The 25403-nt window shown below is 51.6% G+C and overlaps 8 protein-coding genes across 8 annotated transcripts; 5 read left to right on the top strand and 3 right to left on the bottom strand.

Moving 5' to 3' along the window:
- Positions 1-2004: 2004 nt before the first annotated feature.
- Positions 2005-2537, top strand: UCRPA7_6208 (putative gnat family protein; the record flags this gene model as incomplete). Its single annotated transcript, XM_007918747.1, has 3 exons — positions 2005-2079; positions 2135-2464; positions 2523-2537. 3 exons carry the CDS (start codon positions 2005-2007, stop codon positions 2535-2537), a joined length of 420 nt encoding a protein of 139 aa, XP_007916938.1.
- A 3232-nt stretch (positions 2538-5769) lies between these two features.
- On the top strand, positions 5770-6295 carry UCRPA7_6207 (hypothetical protein; the record flags this gene model as incomplete). Its single annotated transcript, XM_007918746.1, has 2 exons — positions 5770-6090; positions 6236-6295. The coding sequence occupies 2 exons, from the start codon at positions 5770-5772 to the stop codon at positions 6293-6295; spliced, it is 381 nt and encodes a 126-aa protein (XP_007916937.1).
- A 3155-nt stretch (positions 6296-9450) lies between these two features.
- Positions 9451-9882, top strand: UCRPA7_6206 (putative peptidoglycan-binding domain 1 protein; the record flags this gene model as incomplete). Its single annotated transcript, XM_007918745.1, has 1 exon — positions 9451-9882. The coding sequence occupies one exon, from the start codon at positions 9451-9453 to the stop codon at positions 9880-9882; it is 432 nt and encodes a 143-aa protein (XP_007916936.1).
- Positions 9883-11082: 1200 nt separating this feature from the next.
- UCRPA7_6205 (putative efflux pump antibiotic resistance protein) lies at positions 11083-12961 on the top strand (the record flags this gene model as incomplete). Its single annotated transcript, XM_007918744.1, has 3 exons — positions 11083-11322; positions 11441-12584; positions 12654-12961. The coding sequence occupies 3 exons, from the start codon at positions 11083-11085 to the stop codon at positions 12959-12961; spliced, it is 1692 nt and encodes a 563-aa protein (XP_007916935.1).
- A 351-nt stretch (positions 12962-13312) lies between these two features.
- On the bottom strand, positions 13313-15052 carry UCRPA7_6204 (putative c6 zinc finger domain-containing protein; the record flags this gene model as incomplete). The annotated part of the gene is made up of 1 exon (XM_007918743.1): positions 13313-15052. One exon carries the CDS (start codon positions 15050-15052, stop codon positions 13313-13315), a length of 1740 nt encoding a protein of 579 aa, XP_007916934.1.
- A 1391-nt stretch (positions 15053-16443) lies between these two features.
- On the bottom strand, positions 16444-16785 carry UCRPA7_6203 (hypothetical protein; the record flags this gene model as incomplete). Its single annotated transcript, XM_007918742.1, has 2 exons — positions 16444-16589; positions 16653-16785. The coding sequence occupies 2 exons, from the start codon at positions 16783-16785 to the stop codon at positions 16444-16446; spliced, it is 279 nt and encodes a 92-aa protein (XP_007916933.1).
- Positions 16786-18472: 1687 nt separating this feature from the next.
- UCRPA7_6202 (hypothetical protein) lies at positions 18473-19720 on the top strand (the record flags this gene model as incomplete). Its single annotated transcript, XM_007918741.1, has 1 exon — positions 18473-19720. One exon carries the CDS (start codon positions 18473-18475, stop codon positions 19718-19720), a length of 1248 nt encoding a protein of 415 aa, XP_007916932.1.
- Positions 19721-20706: 986 nt separating this feature from the next.
- UCRPA7_6201 (putative histidine kinase g7 protein) lies at positions 20707-24587 on the bottom strand (the record flags this gene model as incomplete). Its single annotated transcript, XM_007918740.1, has 5 exons — positions 20707-21042; positions 21096-21426; positions 21487-22619; positions 22674-24447; positions 24535-24587. 5 exons carry the CDS (start codon positions 24585-24587, stop codon positions 20707-20709), a joined length of 3627 nt encoding a protein of 1208 aa, XP_007916931.1.
- Between the last annotated feature and the right edge of the window lie 816 nt (positions 24588-25403).

Below are 25403 nucleotides of genomic sequence, written 5' to 3'. Positions count from 1 at the left end.
GATTCTCCTTTGGAAAACTTGCCCAAGGACCGGAACTCAGAAATTCTGCCTCGGACGCGTCTCGCTTATCATCCGACCAGTTTTTCTCGCTCTCAGATCTGTTTTTGAGAACGTGCCACTCGTGCTTCAGATAATATGACTTGTTCCTGTTGCCCACTAGTGTCAAGTATGTCTCCTCGCTTGAGGTCCCGTGTTCCAATCTGTCAGGTTGTGTAACAACGCCGATGGTGCGTTCCAACCTTGGATCGACATCTGGTTTGCGTGCTTCGGAAAGTACTTGCTGCATGACAGGGTCCACCTTTGCCGACACGACAGCAAGAATGATGCTGTTCTTTTGGCGCATGTACTTCAACACCAAGTCATTGACGATGGCACGGTCGGTTGCTGTCTGAGTCTCATTCTCAGCGTGATAGAACCCTGGAAGATCTACCAAGCTCAAGTCTGGGACGTCCGGATCGGAGATCTTGATACGAAGGACATCTTTTGAAAAGCCTCTCCCCTTGCGAATTCCCATGAGCTGTTTGGCGACTCCCACGATCTCCCTTAACTTCTCTTTGGTGTCGAAGGAGCCTAGCTTCTCACTGGCCTCCTTTCTTATGATATCCAATGGCTCAGTGTCCCAGTCAATGCTAACGGCAATGGCTATCTTTTTGGAATTTCGGAGAACCAGCTCCGTAGCAAAGCGAGTGCAGAGACCGCCATCCACTGGGAAGCGCACCCTTGAAATGGCTTCAAGGACAGAGCTTTTGCCGGACGATTGATCGCCAACAACGATAATTTGGGGTAGGGCCACAATGCGACCGACGCCTAGCCCCCTTAGCGCATCAATCTTGTCAAACAGCTCCTTTTGAGGTTCATGAAGTGACTTCAACGCAGCAACTGTAGGATCTATTGTTGCTTCGCCCATGATGTATTCTTGGCACGTTGATTGAATTTGTGTTCTTAGAGAATGAGACGGTTGAAATTGTCAAAAGATGAGATTGAGGAGATTTGAAATGATCTATTACAGTCCATCGAACCATTCTGACTCTTAAATAGGTTTGATTTCAGTTCATTATTCTCAGTTGAAGCGTTTTGATTACGAATGTTAGCGTAAGTTGTCGCCCACCCCTAGGTCCACCGCTGTATCAAGAGTTGCTTCTAAAACCAACAAATTAACCTCATTGGCTGGCCAGTACCAACACTCTGGCTCCAACAATAGCCACACTCGCCAATGTTGCAGGTCTCTAAATTCTAGGAGGCTATGTCGCACTAGTCTAAACTTTCTTTACAACCATTTGGCCTCGTTTCACAAAAACGGCGCTTCGATGTGCGTGCGTCACCTCCAAGCGCCTGGATGTGCATGGCATGACGGCCTGAACGCCTCAGGCCGCGCAGCTTATACTCATTTGAGACTCCAAGCGGCTAAACGTGCATCTGGTGGATGTCAATATCGGACAGCGTTGATTTTCCAACACCTTGTGAAGTACGTATTCACCGTGACCCAAAGGGGCACATTATTGAATCACGTTCGTTGCGAAAAGCTCAATGAAAGTCACTGCAGGGGTAAATGCGAGGCATGACATTGGCATGCACAGTAAGAGACGAAAACATGCTATCAAATCGACATCGATATGCTTCAAACTTTCACGTCATTTGTTTTATATGAAGACCGGTTTTGTATATGTTGCATTCAGTTTCAACCGTCTACTTATTTACGTTTTCTATCCTTAGTCTTCACTCCATGTGCGAGGCCAGCGATGGATGACGAAGCATCCAGAGCACCTGTCGAAAGTCTTGGCCAGGTCATACAGCTTCCTCAATTGATATGGTCAAGGAATCTACATACCATGATGAGATTGGAGGAACTCCACATCAAGTTGCCCCGCCTTTCGTCAAATTGTTGGCCTTCCGAAATTGGCAGAGTAGACCCGCCATTTCGAAAACCCCCAACATGCCGCGGGGCCTTCAAACCATCAAGCCATCACAATGCCACTTTACACATCGTAAACCTAGTCTCCAATCATGACCTCGTGCTTTAACGTCCCTATCAATCTCTCGCGCTTAGAGAATGATCGCCTCAAACTGGTCCCGCTAAAGGTAAGCATCCGCCAATTGGAGCGCTAGTACACACAGGCAGTTCATACATGGCCAGGATAATCTCGAGGAATGGGGCGCGGCCTGGGTCGAGGACGGAATTCGCAACTCAAAAACCTACGACTGGCTTACTTATGGCCCCTTCGCTAGTGGCGCTGAATATGTATTGTGGTACAATGACAACTGCCGCAACGACACCAGCACCCTCCTTTTAGCTATCCTTCTCAAGGCTGGCACCGTCACTCGCAGAGACCCAGTCACTGGTGAGACGGCCAGTGCCGAAATCGCCGACGGAACCTTTGCTGGGCTCTGCGGCATTGTCAGCCAGCCCGAGCGCGCTACCATGGACATGGGGCAGCTGCTGGTTAGCAGCTTCCAGCGAACATTTGTAGGCACACACTCTAATGCTTTGATATTGCATTACTGCTTGGACAGCCCTGCGGAAGGAGGACTGGGGTTGAGGAGGGTGCAGTGGCAAGCGAACGCGAGCAATACAGCGAGTGTGAATGCGGCCAAGAGGCTGGGGTTCCAGTGGGAGGGCCTAATACGGTGGCAGCAGGTGTTACCGATAGGCAAGGTGGGAAGCGAGGGTGCCGGAATGGATAGAGAGGGTTTGCCGAGGACTGGTTGGGATGGAAGAGAATGGGGCGCTGGCAGACACACTGCCATGTTGAGTATTTGCTGGGAGGATTGGGTAGATGGTGGGAGAGAGCATATCGATGCACTCGTTAGAAGGTAATTATACTGTTAACAAGTGAGGATTGAACTTCCGTATTAGGTCACCCTGTAAGCATCCTCAAGCGACCACCCGCTGCTATCTTACCCGGGCAATTTTTGACTCCAAAATGAAGAATTCCTCTGAAGTTTTCTCCATTCCTCATATCTCAAATACTCCCGTCAAAACAGCCCATATTCAGAATGAAATGGTGTATGAATTCACCAAGAAACAACAGGTAGCACTCCACCATAATATGGCTACGAAAATGCGGGGGACCTAAGCCCTGGATCATCAGTGCTTGTGGCATGCTCTTGGTTTTCACGATTACTTTCTTCACCCTTGGCAGAATCGAGCCTTCCTTGATGCTCGCAGTGCCACAGGAAAATGAAAACACATTCTTGCGCTTGGACTGTGGCAATAGCATACCCGAAGCTCGTGGGAATTCATGTCTCTACGATGTCATGGCTGCAGCTTGGGTACCTGAGCCTTGTTACCAGCCGGCGGTGGCAGATCGGTACCTCGCTATGCACCCATGGAAGTTTTACGCTGATCCCGAAGGCAAGGATGAAATTGAAATTAAAGAGGTGCAAAATGGGGACTATGTTCACATGTGGACAAGTAATGCTTTTCATGTAGCGTACTGCCTGTATGCGTGGGAGAGGTACTTGGTCGCAATCGACAGCGGTTTGCCGGTTAATAGTCAGGCAAGCGTTGCTCACCATGCTGCGCATTGCAGCATGTTTGCAATGAATGACAATATCACTCGCGAAGCAGTTCAAACGGAGATTAAAGTTGCATACTTTTCCTGCCCGGCTGAATAAGGAATACCATGACACCGGGAGGAAGCTTGGCGCAAAATGTTAGATGACAGGTCCTCACGTTTAAGTCAGGACGAGATGCGGATTCCCTCAACCAATCATGTAGGCTAAGATGATGACTGCATCGGAGCAGACAGTCGAATAAGGAGTTCAAGATTAGCGTCTTAGCAACGGACAACAACCCTCCCATGCCAGATCTCAGTGAATTCATGATATATCCATCATTGGTGAATGAGATGACAGTGAATACAGGCGAAGGTTAGGTGTTGTCAGCAACGACCTAAGAGATTCAGATACGGCTGACATTCAATGAGTTATCTTTGCTTCATCTTGTAACCGGGCTTCGAGAGCCCTTGACTGCTTTCGTTGTTTGCGTTGTTCAATCTTAGGTTCGGAGACTTACACGGCCACTGCGCAATTTAGCGCACGAACGCAGGACTCTGACCTACCTCTAAGTGGAAGAATTGCGGCCCGATGCAAGACACTGCGTAACTTGAGACCACGCTTCATCATCCATAGCCACGCTGCCTTTTTAAGGTGAAACTCGTCCACGGTGAAACCGTTGGATGAGAGCAATTGCGTTGCATGGGCAGAATGGCTTGACTTGCATTAGTGCCAGAAGCACGCGGATGCCCCCCATATTTACTATACAGCCATTAGGCATTTTCTTCAGGGAGGCGGAGCACATCACCTCGATCTTCTGTAAATGGCCTCTCAGGTAGCCAATATAGTACCATTCAGAACGATTGTCCTGGGTGACTGGCTGCTATCAAAATAACTGGTGGGCCAGGCCGATCCATTGGATTTACGCCATCGGATTGTACGTATGGTCAAGCCACCACTTTGCAAGGGGCCGAAGACATCCGCTTACAGGGCACCTGGCCAGCCGGCCACTGCTCGTCACCCACCCCCCCGCAGCTCCAGGTCATTGCAGGAGGAAGGGTTCCTGCCATTGCTTGGGATGCAAAATTAGTCGTTTCAATTGGGAAACTTGATCCGTGTGACACCGGCGCCTGGGATCGCGAGCAGCCGGGGTCGCGGGAAGACCTTATCGCTAGAGTACGTGGACCCTAGGTTTCTGAAAACTTTCAATTTCTACCGCACTTCACCCATGTCATCTGTTCTACACGGTACCTTGACATTGAAGATACAGCGACCGAACACAAGGTTTTAGCATGCAATAAGAGCGACAAGGCCAGTGATCGAAAATTCCAGAAGATATTAGTTACTGCTTTAGTCAGAGTTAAGTTTCGATTTTCAAACAAGTGAACCCTGGAAGTGCCGTATTTGGATGGATCATACATCATTGGTGCGATGCCAGTTTCGATATATCCAAGATTTTGGAATTTGCGAACTTCTTCTACATATACATAGACCACTGAAGCGGACAGATATCACTGCCGAACCGCTCAATCATTAGGTGTTGATTTGTAGCCTCACTGCGAGGTTCATACCCGTGCAGCGCTGCGTCCGGGGAACCAGTCCCACTGCAGGGGCTGAATGCCTTTGTTTCGCTGCCTCGTTGCGTGAATGACGCAGTCTGCTCGAGGACGTTGAGAGAATCGAGGCTGCATGTTTCTGGAAGATCCACGCCAAGCCGCCCCGGGCCGCCAGACGTCTGTCGCCGTCGCTCACCTCTGCTTGTAGGCACAAAGCGTCCTGAATATTCGCCTCTACGCCCGGCCTCAGCTCAAGAAATACGGAGCAATGGCCTGCCTTTCTGGCCACAGACCTTCTCTCCTTTCTCCTTTTCTTTGCTGCTCATCCTAAACCCCTCTCATCAGGTGTCTTGTTCGAAGACTGAACATCGCTGAGTTGTTACTAAAAACGCGACTTCGACAACCAGCAACATTCGGGATTGCATCAGCCCCTAGGTGGGCAGCAAGGTAAGCGTCCTAGCTCCACCATCACCCTCCCTGCTAGTTGGCAAGGTTTATCTTAGTCCCCGTAACGTTGGCTAATCGATCTGGGACAGGCACTGTCACTTTGACCGTGTGGTTGACAAACGAGCCACACCACTCTACCTCGCAACGCTACCGCGCCACATTTGTCCTGTCACTCTTGCTAGGCTTCCTCGAAGCTTATTGAATGTGATTCAGCCTCTCATCGGCGTACGGAGAAACTAGATTCCCTGCATTCAAGTAGCAGAAGGTCATCATGTCCGGCTGGTCGGCGCCTCAGACTGGGTCGGCTCCGGGCACTGACGACTTCGCTACAGATGTCAATTATGCCTGGAATCCTGACTTCGACGCACTGGAACATTTCAACGAGTTTGGTAACGAAGCCAACCTTCTCAATGGGGTTGGGCTTGGTTTCAATAACGAATCTGATTTCGGGAACTTCTACGCCTACAACTTCGGACCCACTCCGGATCAACAGCCCGTGTGGGGCGCCGTTGTACCGGCCGGGCTCACCGTCACTCTGGGCGACAACGCCGGGCTCATGACAAACCCAGACAGCCCCGGAACTGCCACTACGGTCAGTAGTCCCGGCCCAGGTGAGGCTCCCACACGGTTGCTATTGAGAAGAAGGCTGCCCCGGCCAAGGTATGTTATCGGGCTTTTTAACATCCAAATTTCACATCTCGTCGTCGATGCACGCCAAATTTGCTAACTTTTATCAGGCGCTCCCCGCCACCACCACGAGTGCAGTGTACCGTATGCACCAAAACTTTCCGCGATAACCACACGTTGCAACGGCACATGAATTCGTGCCACGGAGATGATAAGTACATTTGTGCTTGTGGTCATGTATGCGTAGCTCGCAAAGATAATTATCGCCGGCATCTGGCGGAATGCGAGCACCAGGGCCAGAATCCAATCTGGATATGCATCTGTGGTAAACAGAGTGCTCACAAAGGGGCGCATGAGGAGCACTTTGAAGACTGTCGCTTTGGACAAGCCCGTGGTCGAGGACGACCCCCAAAACAGTGAGAGCATGGGCTCATGCATGTCTTTCCCTCTCAGCTTGGCGGTCTCCTTTTATCTTGGATCGGGTGCCTTGATTCTTTTGGTTTTATGTTTTTGTTTCACACTGGAAACCAGCCTCTAGCCCTTGACGGGGTTTTTCCCTACCGGAGGGTAGTTTTTACCTGTCACCATTGTTGCGGACGAGATCTGTGTCCCTATCTCAGCTGCAAGACCGTTGCGAAGAGGTGTCAACAGAGACGATCTCTAGATTTCCATTGTCGCAAATTGATTTCAATCAAAGCACTGCAGTCTTCCTATGAGCCATTGAAGTATCAACTAATCATAAGATGGGCTTAACATAACAAACCAGCTCCAGCGATTTCAAAGAATCACTCCGATGTTGTAGATTTCATGAGACTCAGTGCTGCAATATAAATATTCTTGGAACGATGTAGATTGAAATGATAGAAGCCATGTCTGATGTTCGATCCCTCAACACGTCCGGAAAGTTACGCATATGGTGAGTTGAGGCGATTTATGGTAGCCAAAGGAGATTCTAAGAAAGTAAAATAACCGGGGCAATTGAGGCTATTTATTTAGGTCCAATCGCTGCAAGCGCTGGTAGGCGGCCACCAAACATCATTTACGGATCACATTCACCGAACTGGGGGGGAGTTTTGAGAATGGCAGACTGTTCAAGAGCCAATTAGACCACTCCTTGTCGGTGACTGGTGGACGAGCTGTGCGCAATGTCAAACTCACTGTGAGGCGAATTGTTTTGAAAGGTTGGCTATCAATTTTCGCCTCAACTGGATCAACGTTCAAGCCTTGGTCAACGTATGATGTTTTTGAAGAATGATCTAGTGTCGGCTTGGTTCTCACCGAACTTCCATGACTAACTTATGATTTTCTCATTCGTTTGATGTTTGGGCTGTAAGAAAAATTCGCCTCAGATTCCGCAGGAGCTTTCACAACATCACATCTCTCAACTTTTGAGTATAAATTCGATGTCGGAAGCCGTCCAAATGCTTTCGAACCGTTGCCTATGTAGCTCGATTCCGAATCCTGATTCTTCCATAAAATGAGAGAGGAGACCTTGAGGGGCGAACTTATCCTCATTCGCGTGTTACAACCAAAATGGTACATTTTACCTGCCATGCGCGTGATTCACATGCGGCCTTGAAACGATCACACTGGCCTCAGGGATCAAGTAATCTTCAAAACCTACAAGTTCACGACGAATCTTTTGTTGGTTTTGTTGTTGGCAATCATTCGCAATCCCCATGCTACCAGATCCAATTCCTACTGGCACAAAATGAGCAGCGACGTATCTATCGTGTTAGCGACATCAGTGACCCCGAGGAATCTACATTGGAAGCTACAGTTCTCGATGCCTCAGAGGCACAGGTCAGCTCGGCTGCTATGAGACGAGCCATTAAGCGTATTTTTCGCTCCCAGAATTATCACTGCGAAATTGTCCAAGGGGATAAGCGATTTCTCATCTCTAACGTACAAAGGAATGAAGCGGAAAGACGGAATCTCTGGGCACTTCCTAACAAAAAGATTGTCAATCACCCGAGCAGCGACTTCCCCAGACTGTCCGAACAAAACGGAAGATTAGGTCAGGCAGAGCAAGGCTTGCCTGAGCCATGCACCTTGAGTTATGCAGAAGTCGCCGGAGGAGAGCTCGGGAGACGGAAAAGTGCCCCTATCAGCATCCCGAATGGCGGCAGTTGCTCTAGATCCACGTCAGGCACGCCTTCTACAGGTGACTCAACAGAGACCAGTTTGACCTACGCGCAGAAACTTGCAAGTGGCCTGACCTTAAAGGAACATTCAAAAACAGTGAAGGGAGTCAAACAACGAGGACGACGCCAGAGAATGCGCCAGGACAGACGCTCAAAGGGTGAGCCATAATAAATTTGAAGGAGACTTTATCGAAGGGCTTTTAGACCAACGAGAACAACTCCTGGTTTTGCAGGAGGCAACTTTCAAGGTCCGTCTCTTCGAACAACCTTGAAATATTATGGAGTGCACAAGCTTCCTTTTTAGAGGTTGCAGATTGTAAATCTACTTGATCCGCCTGAGAGAACGTTGCGTTTTGTGAGCTATTCTCATTCTCTTCCTTGACTTCTGCTTAGGTGGTCCCATGAATTGGACGTGCTACTTGAAGACTCGTCGTGTCACCGTATGTCTGCAAATTGTGTCCTCAACCCTTCTGTCAACCATGGCAATACAGCATAGTAACAATACAATGAATTTAGGCTGGACACGAAAAGGGGGACTTTACATTTGATTAGAGAATCTAAAATTAACAGCAGCAGCCAAAATTAATGGTTGGTGTATTGTGCACGAATAGGATGTTTGCCAAGCCGAGATTCTTGGCACAGCCAGGGAGGTCATCGAATGAAAATGCGCGCCCCATGCCCCTGAGACCTCAGCTCAGGTACCACAACCTATCTTTAGGCGAGCTGATCCCGACTATAGTACCACACGCATGCACGATGAAACCGCCAAAATACATACGATCAATACGGCGTAAGAAAAAGAAAGCATTGGTTGTGGTTTTTTGCCGCGTTGTTGTTTCTGCCGCTTTTGCAACATGGTTATTCCCTTCAAGGTCGGCGGATGAAATTAGAAGGCGGCCAAGAGTTGCCATCCGAGCATCGTAGTGGTGCTTCATTAAGAGTACTTCAGTGAAAGCTTGAGAATGGAGTAAGACGGGGTGATTTTTATTTTGAAAGGGAGGAATCAACATATTCCAACGAGCTGTCAACGCATATATAAAAGATTAGAAAGACCAAGCGGACTTTCGAGTTTTGAGGATGCTTCTCAATATACCCTGTACAAGCACACACCTATCCAAGCTTCTTTCTACGAACGAACTCTTAAATTTCTATCTCAGTAACACAAAAGCAGCCACTAGAAAATGCATTTCAGTCTTTTCACAATCACACTTGCACTGGCTGGCACGACGCTCGCTAGCCCAGCACTGCTACCTCGAGCAGATGGCTACTGCAACACAGACAAGGTCGTCACTGGTGTTGGCGGCTATACCATTCATTATCCGGCCCTCAGCTCCGGAGGCTCCTGCATCATGAACAAGGGTGCAGAAGGAAAGGGCGTGAAGGACCTCCAAACATCGCTCAATCATTGCTACGGCAAGAGCCTGAGTGTGGACGGTGACTATGGAGACAAGACGAAGGCGGCTGTGCTGGCCGCTCAGAAGTCAATTGGGCAAGGCCTCTCCAAGGATGGCATTTGGGGCCCAGCTACTGGGAGTAAAATGAATTGGTGGGGAAGCAAAAAGGTTGCACAGGGAACTGAGACAGCATATAGCTGCATCAAGGCTATACTGTAGTCGGACCAAGTGAGACACGGAGGTTATTTCAACCGATGCTTGGGTACCTATAATGAGAAACAAGAGATGCTTTGTGGAATTGGGTTTGGATTTAGTGGATGCATATGTCTAAAAGCAGTGTAGCCCTGATATACCATGTATGTTGTCTAACAGCTGACTAGCCAGTTACGCTGAAGAATCATGGTTCATTTCACCTGATTGAGCGTCAATCCTCACATGTCCTAAAGGGCATCCTGGCCCTGCTCTTATTATGACATTATCGCTATTATGTCGGCTCCTTAAAGTGGGTAGAAGTAAGCGTATAATGTCTGAAGTTATTAGAAAAAGAAAAGGCGGTTCCTATAGGTGTATGTTTAGTAGGACGTCTACTTTAAAAAAAAAAACAAATATAAAAGGAAAAGATAAGCCAAAGAAGCTTTCATATATTATGTATTATGGTCTTATTACCTTTCTTTCTACTAAGTTTATATACTATACTTAGATATCAAAATCTCCCATATAACCTACATTTTCTATAAGAGTAAGTTATCAACGTTTATTAACTATCAAAACGTTGGCTAATTTTTCGATAGTAGAAAAAGATAGTAAATAATTTAGATTATAATAATATATCAAAAAAGCTATCAAAATCTCTAGCTAAAGCCAACAAAAAGCTAAGGAAGAATATAGAGATGACAGTGACAAATTCGAAAGGTTTAGCCCACCTGGGCAGGTGTTGAAGGCAGTCTTTGAACAGCTTGAGGAAAGCAGCTGCTCAATTCCGTCCGCTTGCCTAAACCATCCCTGCGTCGTACTGCAATAATGGCTAGTACTCCATTGACGATCTCTAGGGTGATTATGCCGCCTAGAAATGAGCAGTGGATGAAGAGACCCAGCCAAATGGCGACCACCGAGGCTCGGCGGAACACCTTTTTCACACGCACACAGAGAGCTACAAAAGTTGAAACCCCTGCTCTCATCCCATATAAATATACTATACTAGTACTCCAATGGCCCATGATTGTCAGATTGCAGAGCATGCGATTGAAGAAGAATCACTGTATCTTCATCACTTGCATCAATTCTACCGAGTCATTGCTTAACCCAGGTAACAGTCGCGCAACTCGAACAACCATATCATTGACTGGCCGGTCGAGTCGGCATCTGCTTCCACCACTGGTTAACAACTACGCACCGGAAGGACCTAAGCGCGACGTGACAATGTCGCTGCGAGAGACGGCACCGAACGAGTCGGCCGGCCATGGCCATGGCCAGAAGACACCCTCCGAGAAAGACACGGATGCAGAGCTGGAAACGAGCGTCGACAGCGCGAAGGAGACCGACAACTTGCCGCGTGTAGAGGCTGAGGCTGAGGCGGCAGACAAGTACCCGCACGGCGGACGGCTGGTGGTGATCATGGCAGCTCTTTGCAGTGCCATGTTCCTTACTGCTCTCGATCAGGTAAGCATACCTCAGCCGCTCTCGTACCCCCACGTCTAGCACAAGGCGGCTGCGGACGGGATCCGAACGTGATGCCGGACGTCGTGGGATGTTTCGCTAATTCAACCAACACGGACAGACGATCATTGGCACGGCCATTCCCAGGATAACAGACGAATTCCATGGTCTTGACAAGGTATCGTGGTATGCATCAGCGTACTTCATGACCTTCGGCGGCTCGCAGCCGTCATGGGGCAAGGTGTACCGCTACCTGCCGCTCAAGATGACCTATCTGGTGTCCCTGTTCATCTTCGAGTTGGGCAGCCTGATCTGCGGCGTGGCGCCCTCGGCCAACGCGCTGATCGTGGGCCGGGCGCTGGCCGGGCTGGGCGGTGCTGGCCTCGCGACTGGAGTCCTAACCATCATCGCCTTCTCAGCGCCGTCCGAGATGCGGCCCATGCTGATCGGCATCAACGGCTCCATGTACGGCATCGCGTCTGTGTGCGGGCCGCTTCTCGGCGGCGTATTTACTCACAAGGTCACCTGGCGCTGGTGCTTCTACATCAATCTGCCAATTGGCGGCGTCGCTGCCATCGCCATCGTCTTCTTCCTGAAGCCCCCCAGCGCCGCCAAGCCGGTCAAAACCACCCTTGCAGAGAAGCTGTTGCAACTAGACCCGGCGGGGATCGCCCTCTGCATGGGGCTGATCGTATCGTATGGCCTAGCACTCGAGTACGGCGGGCAGAGCAGAGCGTGGAATAGCAGCACCGTCATCGGCCTGCTGGTAGGCTTCGTCCTCATCGGCGCCGCATTCGCCGCCTGGGAGATATACCAGAGCGACCGGGCCATGCTCCCGCGCCGCATCCTCTCGCAGCGCAAGGTCTGGTCCTGCAGCCTGTACGCCTTCGTCCTGGCCGGCTCGTACTTCATCTCGCTCTACTACCTGCCCATCTACTTCCAGAGCATCCAGAACGTCAACGCGCTCGTCTCGGGCGTCCACAACCTCCCCGCCGTCATCAGCATCGTCTTCTCCACCATCGGGGCGGGCGCGATCGTCTCCAAGACGGGCCACGCGATACCCGTCGCGGCGGTTGGCTCGGTGCTTGCCACCGTAGGCGCCGGCCTCTTCTATACCTTAGACGAAGGCACCTCGATTGGGAAGTGGATCGGATATCAGATCATCGCCAGTTTGGGATGGGGCCTTTCGTATCAGATGCCCAACATGATAGGCCAGTCCGGAACCCCGGACAGCGACCTTTCGACTGTCAACGGTATTATTCTCTGTAAGTTACATCCTTCTCTCCAGATCCAAAATGAGCCACAGCTAATCTTTGGCCATCTTCGTTACTTAGTCTTTCAAGTTCTGGGAGGTAGCTTCGGTATAACCGCCTCACAGAGCGGTTTCAACAACCAGCTGATTCGCACAGCGGCCACTACTGCCCCGACAGTCAGCGCGGCGGCACTCCTCGGGACGGGCGCCACCGATATTCACACCGCCTTCTCCGCCAACCAGATTCCCGGCATTGTGCTGGCATACTTGGCCGGCCTCCGCGTGGTGTGGGCCATTACCATCAGCTTGGCCGGGGTCTCGCTTCTTGTCACGGCGGCCGTCAGCTGGAAGAGGCTCCATGGCGTGACTGCGGGCGGTGCGGTGGCCTGAACACCGCCCTAACTTGTGGCCTTGCTGTCCTGTTATGGGGGTTCAAAACACGATACTTGAGAATCAATAGCGGCGGGGCTTTGGGATCCATTGCGTATTCGGGGTTATACCATTCATTTGTAGCTAGATGTGACACAAGACTGTTTTAGATAGCTGTGACGCTTACTTCTTTGTAATATTATCTTTTTGATGTCGGACTTGATGCGTTGAAAATGCTCATCTCCTTGAGATCGATAGGTATAGAGTTATATATATGGAATATCATCGTAGAGAAGAGGCAAGTCAATACAATGCATCTACTTATACAGGGGTTTCCGGAAGACTGTTGCTTGACAGTAGACGACGGTAAAGCTACCTCGCATTGAAGAAATCTAAATCCACCCCCTGAAATGCCCAATCGTCAGCGCCCTCGATCAAGCTCGGATTCCAGTATTGCTGAAGCGGAAACTCCTCGAGGCCAAGATGGCGTAAGTCCGCCATGGGCTGTCCCGAGTCTAGGCTTGCTGTCGACGCCTCGCCTGCCACGGCTGCTCCAACGGCTACATGCGATGGCAGTTGTAGAAGATTCGAGGAAATCATTTCGCTGCGTACGCCATCGCCGGGCAGTATCGGTATGTGAAACTCTCTGCCACCCTGGGGCTCCGAAACGGGCCATCTCCGCTCGGCTTCGGGCTGGATAGGCGACTGAGGAAAAGCAGCGGCAGCATCGTCCACTTGGCCCGGCACCGCGTTTGCGGGACTTTCACGTTTGATGATCACGACGCCAAAGTACGGGATCGAGATACGAAGCACCATGATCCCCTCCCACAGGCCCTCGTACTCCCCGTCGTCAAAGTGCTGGCTCCTGCCGGGCTGCTGGACGCACTGGGCCGTGTAGCGCCCGCCCTCGGCGGCGTCGTCCTCGAGCATCAGCAGACAGCGCAGAATCCTCACGCTCGCCCCGCTGATGGGGCTATCGTTGGCCCGGTGGACACTCTTCATGGCGTCGAGGATCTGCTCCATGGTCGTACGGTCGCAGAGGCGCTGGTGCTCCAGGACAGCGCTGCTGGGCTGGGCCGGGCGGCGCAGGTGGCTGTCCAGATGCGCCAGCAGCAGCGTGATGGCGGCCATCAGCGAGAGGAAGTCGAACGTCAGGCACGAGCCCGACCCCTGTCTTAGGGAGCGGTAGCTTAGGTAGCGGATGAGGACTTCCCTGTTCGCGTTCATGCAGGCGAGCTTCGACGAGTCGCTAGAGCAGTCCCCGTTGAACTTGAGAAGCCGGGGGAGATGGAGCTGGTTGATGAGGTTGTAGTGAAACACCTGCGACATGCCGAGCCACGTCTCCTTGTACTCCTCCTGCGAGTCTTGTTCGTGGTGGTGAAAGTTGGGATGCAGCCAGAATTTGACCGGCATGCTCTTAGCGGCCCGAAGCAAGTCCGCATCGAGTGCTGAGGTCATGGCGCATTCCTCTCCCGGGAGTAGCTCCCGTCCATCCATGCGCTCCAGGATGCGGGCCGCAATGACGGCGTGGGCTCGGTCTAGGCGGTCGAGTGGATCGTCATGGGCAATGTCGAGAGACTTGGGCTCTATATTGACATCCGTGCTCGCCTGCGGGAACCCAAGCACCAGGCAGTAGTATCTGTCACAGTACAGGATTCGAAACCATACCGTCTCGCGGATGATCTCGGTCCTGGGATCAATTGTCTTGAACTTGCGGTTGCAAGATTGGTGGATGCCCATCTGCTGGGCAACCAACAAGGCCCTTCGGTTGGCAAGCCAAGCCCCCCGGAGGTATCCGCCGCCCTCATGGAAGGTTGCCTCCATTTGCATGCACGCAAGGCTCTCGAGTGTACCGTGGAACTCTTCGTTGGTCGTGACCAAGGCAATGGCTGCATCGACCAGACGTTCCATGATGACAGCATGCGGCTCGGAGAGACCGACGTCCCCGAGGGTGTTGTGGCAATTTTGCTTCTGGAGGGCCAAAGCCATGCACAGCATCTGCTTGGCTGTGAGGATGGGGTGAGTGTTGATGGTGGCAGGCTCCAAGTCCATGGGTCCTACATGTGGCAGCGACACTCCAGAGCTGTCGGGTCTCGAAACCCGTAGCCACATGTACAGCGGGACGGTCCGAAGTGCCTTGAGGAGTATATCTGTGTCTCGCTTGGACGGGTAAGCAAGAAGCAGGGCGCGGGATATTTCCCCATGGTCTCTTCTGTTTCGCACGATCCTCGTGAGGCTAGTCGGTCGATTATTGCACTCTTCATCCTGCTTGCTCAGTTAGATGCAACTTCTACCCTGTCAAGGCCAGTGGAGAATCTGCAAGTACCTCCAAAGTCGCATCAGTCAGGCAGGGCGTTGGAATGCCCGGCTGACGACTGGGCGTTGAGCTGGCCTCATCTGTGGGTTGACCGCCGCCGACACGCTGCGCCAGGTTGCTTACAAGTGCCTCGACCCTCCCTAGGCGGTCGACGATGGCCTCGTCTTGGCGTGGCTCCGGAGTGATGAGCTCTTCAGGCACATCTTGCCCGACGCATATGGAGCCCCGCCGCTGACAGTTGGAACAGACCCTACTCTGAGGAGATGGGAACGAGCACCGAACCTTTCGGCGCTTGCACGGCCAACAGCTGCGCGTCCCTTTCCGGATCTTCCTGCGCCTGTCCGAGAGTTCGGGTTCGGAGTCCGGGGATGACGGCTCGAGTGCCCTTGGATGCCGACTTATTCCAGAATCCATAAACTCAAATTCTTGTGAAAGCTGAAGAGAAAGCCAAACCATAAGGTAACATTATGCTGCTTCATGAATATGTTCATTGCTTGGGTTTCCTAAGAGCGCTTCCGCCGAGATTGCTCGGATGCTGTCTCCACCGAGCCTCGGCGGAAGAATTGGGACGCTTACATTCATGCCCACCCTACAGCAAACGTGTGGCGTACCTGGAGCTACTCTCAAGCACAACAATTGGAGTCAAGGTCCAGGCCGGGATCCGGGTGGCCCTTCTCGAAGTTTATCAAAGGGGAGTTGTATGTACATCAGCAAGTAAGGTCCAACTTTATTCGCCTGCGTTGCTATTGTAGAAGCGCTGCAAAGCACGTTAAATACTACCTGGATTAAATCAATGTCAAGCGTCGCTAATAGCTGCAACAACACTCCCATCTATAAAACAGCTTTACTTCGATTGGCATGCTCTCCTTTATCCCCCCTCTCTTCACTCATCTTCAATCAGTGACAATCACTACCAGGATCCGCCATGCTACCAGCAAATATCGCCCCTATCTATCGATCAACACGGAATCCCCCATAAATTCTATCAAACAACCGTCAAGATCGGAAGCATAAAGAGACGTTGCCTGTTCGCTTGGCTAGCTGATCTGTTTGATAAAGGGAAAAGGGTCAGCCATATCGAGGAAGGCACGCATTTGCATCCGGACAGCGCAGGATATCATTATCGATTGTGTGTCTCTCGCTCGCTGGCTAGCAGGCTCATATGGAGCTCGAATGTGTTGGGCTCCTAGTTGCTCTTTTTGTTGACACCCCCGAGATTATCCTGAACAGTGCCCCCAATGCTTCCCTCGGTCGTAAACTGTTTGCCAATGACACCATCCTTGTCTAATGGCCCCCCAATCTTCTGCGCCATGCCGCCAATGGCACCTTGCTCTATCGATGGCGTCAGCTTCCGAGATTGTCCAACCAGATACGCATTTCCGCCTGCGACCATACCTGTGAATTGCTTGCCGATAGATCCATCAGCGTCAAGTGCTTTGGGCGCGTCATCGCCCACACCGGCAGTGGCGGGCGTTTTGGTGGAGGAGGCCATACCGCCATCTGCCTTGGGACCATAGCGCTCAGACATTTTTACTGTAAAAATTATTGTTGTTTGAGATCTTAAGCGAAAAACTTCTCAATTTTATCTCAAACAAGAAGTAATACATGAGGAAAATTCGAGATCATTGAAATAGGGAAAAAGGCTGGTCTATTTCTCAACAGATGCACTATCATGACGACATGAAGGCACGTGTTCTAAGCCTCTCATTTTCGATGAGGTCATCATGAGCACCACTCTTCGTAGATGGCCACAGGCTGCCAGTGAGTCAGCAGCCTGTAAAAGCCGAAAGGGGGTGGCTTGAGAACCCTAACCCTGTGCTTGCGTTTGCATCAGCTCATGAACAGTGGTCTGCCTAACTTTATGATGAACAAACCTCTTACTGTAGGTTTGTCTTAACCGCTTTCAAGTTAGTTTAGATGATACAACTCATTCTTTCCCAGACAGGACAGTTGATTGTCTTTGTAGTATAATAATGTGCCTTGTAAGCTGGCTTAAAAGATTCTGATGTATGAACTTAATATAGGTAGCAATCTTCTATTTATTAGATAATCTACTATGAAGTATGTGCCTCATCCAGACAACATAATCACTCTCATCATGTGTTCAATGTTCTTCATAGGTCTAAGTGACTTTCAAAGTATCGATGATGAAAGGTGGGTCTTTGATTGCAATTATGTCTAGAAGTTTGCAATGATCAGAACAGGAGTTACTTTATCGTGCTTGATACATATACACGGTGCGATGAGATCCTTTGATCAAGTTGGAATGAGTCAAATTCTTATCTTACAAACAATTATATAAGAGTACAGAAAGAAAGGCAAGGCAAAGCCTCACAAGGATCAGCTGTTCGGGATTCGAATGTCAAGCTCAAGTGGAGAGGACTAAGCTTAGGAACACTTGCTATCAACTCAGGCTGACTAGCATAAAGTATACCAGGTAAACATAGGGGGGAGTTTCAGCGACCACGTGAACCTGTCGTCGCCCACCTTTCCAAGACATTCCCCGGGGTTCTTTTGTTTACCTCCTTAACGCCCGTGACTCGCTCGCCAACCCTCACTCGTGAACGACGATCACACTCTCGATTTCATTTTTCTATCCACCCACCTCATCGACGATTAGGGTTTTCTGACAAAGCCTTTTTGTTTGTATTTGCCTTGGCAGAAAACCCTGAAACTGTGCCTCACTTTATCCTCTACTAAACCTGCAGCGACACTACCCGACAATACCGCTGTACCCGTCGACCACCACGATGTCAGAGCCGGCATCCTTCGATACCCTTCCTCTGGAGGTAATGGGCATGATCATGGTTGACCTTTCACTTGAGGATGTGAAACATGTAATCCAGTCATCCAAGAAAGGGCTGGAAGGTCTGCAGGCTCAGCGCCGCACAATTCTCGCCAGGGCGGTCAAGAATACAATCGCGCCAGAGGCCTAGGATGCCGCTGTTGCTTTTGTTCGATGTCCTATACATGTGGAACTTGTCCCAGAGTATGTATTCTCCCTTTGCGATGAATGCCATAATACCCTTGTTCATCAGGTCGTGGCTGTTCTGTGCAGTATTGTCTTTCACCCATCCAGGCTTCATATTCGATCATCGATTCGCCTCAAACGAGATTGGTTGAATTTTCATCATGGCCAAAAAGCTAAACATTACTTAATCAGGAACGAGCGCAGTCAAGAGAAGTTTGGTCTTCGTCCGATTCTCAAAGGCAAGATGGCTCTAACCACTTGCCCCGAAAGAAAGCAAGTGATGACCGCCTTCCTTGACCAGGTCTCATCTGGTGAGCTGAGAGATGCTGAGCTGTGCGACGAAGACGAAGTTATCGCTGTCTGCAAGCTTTGGAATCTCGTCAAAGGATTCATCGCAGACTTCTCCCAGCGAACCATTGAGAAAATTGAAGCTTTTGCCATCTGGCCCAAGATCAAGTCAGCCAACACTCGAGTGAATCTCGTAAATGATCCCACTTCTCTACACGATATCAGCTTTCTCAAGACAATCCACCAAAATGAGCTTGCTCGTCTGCAGCGTGGATTCTTCGGCTTCGAGCTCATCTGTCGTGTTGTCCGCCCCCGACAGATCTACACACAGACCTTCTCCCCCAGACTGTTCAAGAAAATGCTGCGATCTCTTTTCCCACGATGGCAGGTAGAGGAGCTGGCTACGGTCTGGGACTATCTTCGCAATCAGTATCTCCACGTTCGGCACGAATGGAGTGCAGCTTGCATTTCATCCCTCCCTCGGCCTGCTCAAATCGAGGACATCCTCAACCCATATGCGGCGCTTGTTACTCCTGGAGACAGCGTTAGCATCGACGAATTCCCGACTGAAGACAACGGGCGTTTTACCGCACCTTCTACATGCTGCTTCGGGGCACTCCCTGGCCTAGGCCTCGCTTTCTTCTCTAAGCTCCTACACCAGGATCCCCAGACTCGACATGATACTCTCCGAGACTTGAGACACATCTTGGCTCCATGGAAATCCCGTTCTTCCCACTGGGTAGGCCCCCAGATTCTGGTTGATTTGCTATGGCTACAAGTCAACGTTGTACGAGACAGGGATGCCTACCTCACCCAGCAGTGCGCTTCTTTCGGCCCCGACCACTGGAATGCCGGCTGGACGCTCTATACCCGCTGGTACAACAACTCGGATCTGCGGCGTGCCGGTGTCATTTTCTGGGAGTTCAAACGCCTCTTCGCCATCCTCTGCCTACCAAAGGAGACCTACAAGGCTCACAAGATTGTCAGCGCGAGACCCGACCTCCGACTTGCTAATCTCGCCATGCACCCACATCCTCTCCCGCTGCTTCCTGTGAGCTACGAACATCTCGCAGGATGGTTTGTTCTCAAGGACGACTGGGAGGCATTCGAGAGGGCTTGGGGCAACAAGACCTACGAGAAAGAGGCTAGGGAGGAAGCAACTGTCAAGTTCCTGCAAGACCTCGAGAACCCTGAGCGAGCCTAAGTTTTCCAATCAGCCTGACAAGCTGAGATTCCGTGTCAGCAATCTTCTTGTTGATGATCAGCTGCCTCTTTGGTGGAACCTATAGTCAGATCCATGACACGACCAGTGGCACTGGCTTGCATTGAGATTCTCCTAAGTGTCACAACATGGCACTCGCATTCCATTCCTAATTTACACCATGTACACTAGTCCGCGACAAAGGTCGCACACGCAGGAGATGTCTTCTGGAGAAGATCGTCCTGAAAAGATCGTCTTCTTAGGGATGAACTTTAGGGAGATCGTTTTGAGAGAGGCTGCTTTGAGAGAGGCTACTCTCAGGAACGCCCCTTACCGAGGCTACGAGATGAATTTGTCTACTTTGCTCATCTGGTGGTCAAACCACGCACCGACGTGTTGAGTTATCTGAAGTCCTCAACACACATGTATCATAGCTTGTCAGAAGTCCAAACCCAACGACGCGTGTTTCCATAAACTTTTTCATCCGTATTGCTGTTTACAGACGCACTGGTGATCCCTTGAAAGCTCTAAATGCGCCCGCTCTATTCCCATGCTCATGCAAATCGCTTGTCCTGGAACAACTGGCCCAAACTAACCCAGCTGCGGCCTCCTTCCTATGTACGGTCTAACTTCCAGCCTCGAAGCTGGCGATGATCACTATGTTCAGACCAAGATCATTTCTATCCGTCTTCCCCATGATTCGATACTCCTAGATGACCAATGTGTCCGATAACTGTCATTGCAGCAACCTGCCATTGCCCGGATATCCTATGGCTGTGTTAACCCTCTCTTCGATGCTGAACTTCTTCTCTCTGGCCACGACCAGCTCGTATATCTTTGCTGAATACCTCAAGCAAACCAACACAAGCATCGCGCGAGACCGCGAACAGCCGCGGTTGAACCCGTCATATTGAGTAATTTGCCGGCCCTCATGGCCATCCCATTTGTGCTCTCCATGCTGATATAAACAACCAATAGACCACCCGACCTCATCCCAATCCCAAGCTCTTCAACGCATCCATCAACTTCTTCACAGTGACCGGTCTCGTCAGGAAGACGTTGACGCCGCTAGCGAACGAGTCTTGTTCGATATCCCTGCCGACGAGGCCAGTGAGGGCAATGACAGGGACAGGTCTAATCTGGCTTGCGCGCTCAAACTCCCTTATCCGACGCGTGGCCTCGAGGCCATCCATGACGGGCATGGAGATGTCCGTGACGACGCAGCTGTAGTGGCTCGGACACGCACTGTACTTCTCCAGCGCCTCGAGGCCATGGACGGCGGTGCTATAGGGGAGCTTGAGCTTCTTCATATATGCGGTGAGAATCTAATTGCTCATGTTAGCACGATTGATAATTGATGAGATCCAAAATACCATACCTTCAAGTTGATGAGATTGTCGTCAACCAGAAGAATACCAGGGAGTGTCTCAGCGGGCTTGACGATGGTGACTTCAGGCGCGATCGCAACCGGCACCGCCCTGATTGGCACCTCTGTGGTCATTTGTGCAGGAAGGTGCGCCGCGGACACCACAGTTACAACCTTGGGCTCATTGCCTATTAGAGGCTGGATCTCGATAACGGGTTCAGGATTGAGATCTTCGGCTGCCGATGCAGATGCAGATAGAGGGAGCTCGGCCGCCTTCTTCAGCGCCTCATCGTGTCGCGTAAGGCAGCGAGAAAGAGTCGTCGCAAGTTTCCGAGGTTCAATACTAACAAACGTCAGCGAGGAAAACGTCAGCATGTGGTTGGGGTTGTCTTACGGCTCGGACATGAACTCAAGTGTTGCGTGTGAGTCCATTTTCTTAGCTATCTTGGCCATTTTGTGCGCAATCGTCGGCGTCGGACAGACGGCAATCACGGGTTTCGATGCAACCATTGCCAAGCTCTCCAGCTCCGCCACTGACGTGCTGGCATCGCCGTGAATAATACAATCGGGCACATCGTGCTGAGCGTCCGAGTCGGATGAAACTTCGAGATGCAGCAAGTCATGACAGATATTGCGCATCAGGTCCGTCTGCGATGAGTTGACGTTTTCGTCCAATTGCACATCATTCGCCGTGTTGCGAGTCGCGCTGAAACCGTGGAGGCCCACGCGCACCCCAGAAAACGACTTGACTTCCTTTTCGAACTGCCCAGCGTCATTTGTATCTTGCTCGCCGCGCGGCAGCGGGAAGGATACTGTGATGGTGGTGCCGCAGCCTACCTGGCTCGCGACGTTGATACTCCCTCCAAGGGTAGTGGTGATTTGCCGAACAAGACTGAGACCCAGGCCAGTGCCAGGAGCAAAATGGTCTTCCTGGCAGAACGGGGTAAACAGATTGTTGCGGAGGTATTCCTCGCCGATGCCCTTTCCTGTGTCAGAGACAGTGAGGACGACCTTGGATCCCATACCCGGCTGGCGTCTGGAAATAGCTTCTTGTGCCAATGCAATCTTAATAAAGCCTGAGCTAGTAAACTTCAAGGAGTTGCCGAATAAATTCATCACGATACGTCTGAAAGCACCTGGGTGCGTAAGGAAAACCCATCCTGCAGACGGGTCGATGTCGAGGTATATCTGCACAGCTCCAGTATTGCTTGCGCCTTCTCCAAATTGGCTGTCCTGTCTGGCAGATATGCCCGATCCAATAGAGTCTCCTCGGCGTTCCATACCATTGTCTGACTGAGCTGCCGACTGCTTGTGGAAGGACTTGACCGTCATTCGTTCGTGGCTGTAACCTGCAAGGACGCTTTCGACAACTTCTCCAACTAGGAGGTCAAGACGTACAGCCACGTTCTCAGACCTCGGGAGGACTTGCAGCGACCCGTTTTCTGCCAAAGGCCGCCTCTGCCAGGATGTGCTGTTTCTTCGTTCGGCTGTCGTCGACGACTGTAGGTAATGATTGATCTTACTGTAATCGAGAAGCTATCACAGGTCAGTTTGGCAGGCAAAGACGTACATGATGTTCCGGAAACTCACATGCTCAATAGTGTCCAGTAAAGTCCTGCCCGATGTCTCAATCGTGTGAAGAACGCTTGTTTGGGCCGTGTCCAGATCAGTGTCTCGTAGTAGCTCCGCAGCCCCGACGAGTCCATGTAGGGGACTTCTCATTTCGTGGCTCAGAGAACCGAGGATACTGGTCTTGACCTTATCCGCGGCCGTTGTATTGAGCCGCGTCACTTCCGCCATGGTAGTCAAGGCGAAAACTCGAAGGAAGCCCAGCTCGCCTTCCACAGTGAAGTTTCGAGTCGGGGTCTTGGTCCAGATGAAGCCGCCGCCATACCAGCGATTGCGTGTTGAATCCCACAGTGGAACGAGAGCCACACTCCGCGCGCCTGGAAACATCTTGATAATATGCTTGGATGCATCCCACTTTGCTAGAGTGGGAGTCTGGGTGGGTTTCGAAACAGTGCTTTCAGCATCATTCTCCGTATTGTCGTCCGAAGTAGCCGCGCCATCGTCCTCGAAATTGAATATCTTGCCGTGCGGGTAGCGACGAAGCAAGCGGTGGAACATCGTGTCTGAGAGCTCACCAAAGTCATGGGGCGCGTCTCCGTTAATGCTGGATGTTTGGGAGGTCGAGAATCCCAAGACTTTGCACGGCTCTTCTTCCAGGTCGCTGAGCGAGGCGTGGCTTCCCTCCTCGGGGCTGGAGTCCTGCAAAGCCGCTCTCCCGAGCACGGGCGGCGACCGTTTTGGCCGCGCATTGCCCACGAGACCGCCAAACGAACGGACGGTGGCATCGAGGAAGACCGTTCCTTCCACCTCAAGGGATTGCCGAATAATATTGGCGGCTTTGGAGAAGACGAGACCGACTTCGGCCATCCGCATATCGGTCGAGCTAACGCGCGACACTTGGGTGCCGTCACGCGACGGCATGCCAGGCGTAAGCTTCGGATCGGTCAGAGACAGGACGCTCTCGGCGGTGGCAGTTCTATGTTGTAAGATCGGCCGCTTGATCTGCTGGAGGACATCCGGCTCCGAGTCGCGGCGTACAGTCTGCTGTTTGCGGTTCAAAGCGCCCTCCTTGACGCCGGGAATGTCCATGAAGGACGACGGATTGGGGTTCAGGTGCCAGCTCGACAAGGTCGCCTCGCCCTCGACGAAGTTGCCCATGCCGCAGACCATGCGCTCAGTGCGTCGATGCAGCTCGTTCGACCGCTTCAGCTCCAAGTAGTCCATGACGGTCCGTGACATTGCCTGCAGGAACTCCTTCTCTTCTTCGGTGAGGCCATCTCTCGGCTTGTCGTCAAAGATGCAATACACGCCAATGTTGATTCCCGTGGGCGAGCGGATGGGCACCCCAGCGTAGAAGCGGTTGTACGGCTTGTCCTCGATGAAGGGGCGGTCGCAGAATCTACCATCGTGGCCCAGATCCGGAACAACGGAGACCGGGAGCTGGTCAAATTTGTTCTCAGAGGACTCCTCCCAGGGCGTTGGGAGGGTCGGGGCACTGGTGAGGACATGCTCGCAGATGCCGAAGGAGCGCGGGATAGAGGTGCCACACAGCCATAGTTCGTTGTTCTTGGGGGCAGTTTTCGGGCGCAGGGGCGAGGAGCAAGCAGCCTCGGCGACAATGTGCTGGCGGTGCCGGTCGAATAGAGAGATCAGGGCGCGGGAGGCATTGAGGCGGAAGGCTCCGAGCTGTGCGAATGCGGTGAGGGCTGAGTCCGGAGCGGAAGACAGGAGGGTCGTCGGGATCGGGCGCTGGGGGTCATTGAGCGCCGCCGAGGTCGCCTCTAGACGATCATATCTACAGAAGACGAACGCATGCAGTCAGCCGTGACATGTTCCTAAAACATTGGATTTGGGTTGAGGAGAGTCGAGAGTCGAAACGCACTTGAAGGTCTCGCGCTCCCGGGCGGTTTCCGAGACGGACTTCGCTGTGGTCATCCTTTGTTCAAGGCGGCCAGATACCAGCTGCAGCCACTGAGCATCGCGAGGTACACGGCCAATTCAATTCAATTCACTCGATTCCCGGGTGCGTTATGAGGATCGTATCTCTCAGCCAAGTCGTCCTTTTCTTTTCTTTTGGGGAAAACCGAGAGGGTGGGATGGGGGAGTGGCAACTTGGGGAAGAATGGCCCGGCCGCTAGAGTCTAGACACAAATGAAGGCGGGCGGGACGGGACTGCCTGGTGCTGGATATCTCAAATACCAGACTGTACTCCAACCCTCTCACTCGCCTGGTAATTACTTAACTAGACTGCCTAGGTAACTTAGCTAAATTGAACCAAGAATGGGTAGACGGCTAAGGGTAGCGTATCTGGCGTATCTGGCGTATCTGGCGTATCTGGCGCACCTCCTTCCTCCTGCCTAGCATTACCATGCAGTACATGGAGTTACGGGGATGTTACGGTGTATAACGGAGGAGGCTCCAGCTCCCCGCCGGCCGCCATTTCGCCGTCCCTCCTTCTTTCCTTCCTTCCTTCCAAGGTTCTAGGGTTCCAGGGTTCCTTCCCAAAGAGAAAACGTGGGCGACAACCTTGGAAGTGCAGGTGGCCACAGGTGGCCACAGGTGGCAGACCATGAAAATGAGCTGACCAGTCAGATCTTGACCTGGAACAGCGATGCCCATGGCCCATGAATGAGAGAGACCTCGGGAGGCACTCTATGGCCCCCTTTGGCTTCCCCTTTGGCTTCCACTCTGGCTTCTTGACTACTATGCAGTAGCTTGCTCAGAATCAAGATTTTGGGCAACGACTGGACC

The sequence above is a fragment of the Phaeoacremonium minimum genome (genome assembly GCF_000392275.1).
Source record: "Phaeoacremonium minimum UCRPA7 unplaced genomic scaffold PA7_03_scaffold_455, whole genome shotgun sequence".
Taxonomy (NCBI): Eukaryota; Fungi; Ascomycota; class Sordariomycetes; order Togniniales; family Togniniaceae; genus Phaeoacremonium; species Phaeoacremonium minimum.
This window is presented reverse-complemented; position numbering and strand designations above follow the sequence as displayed.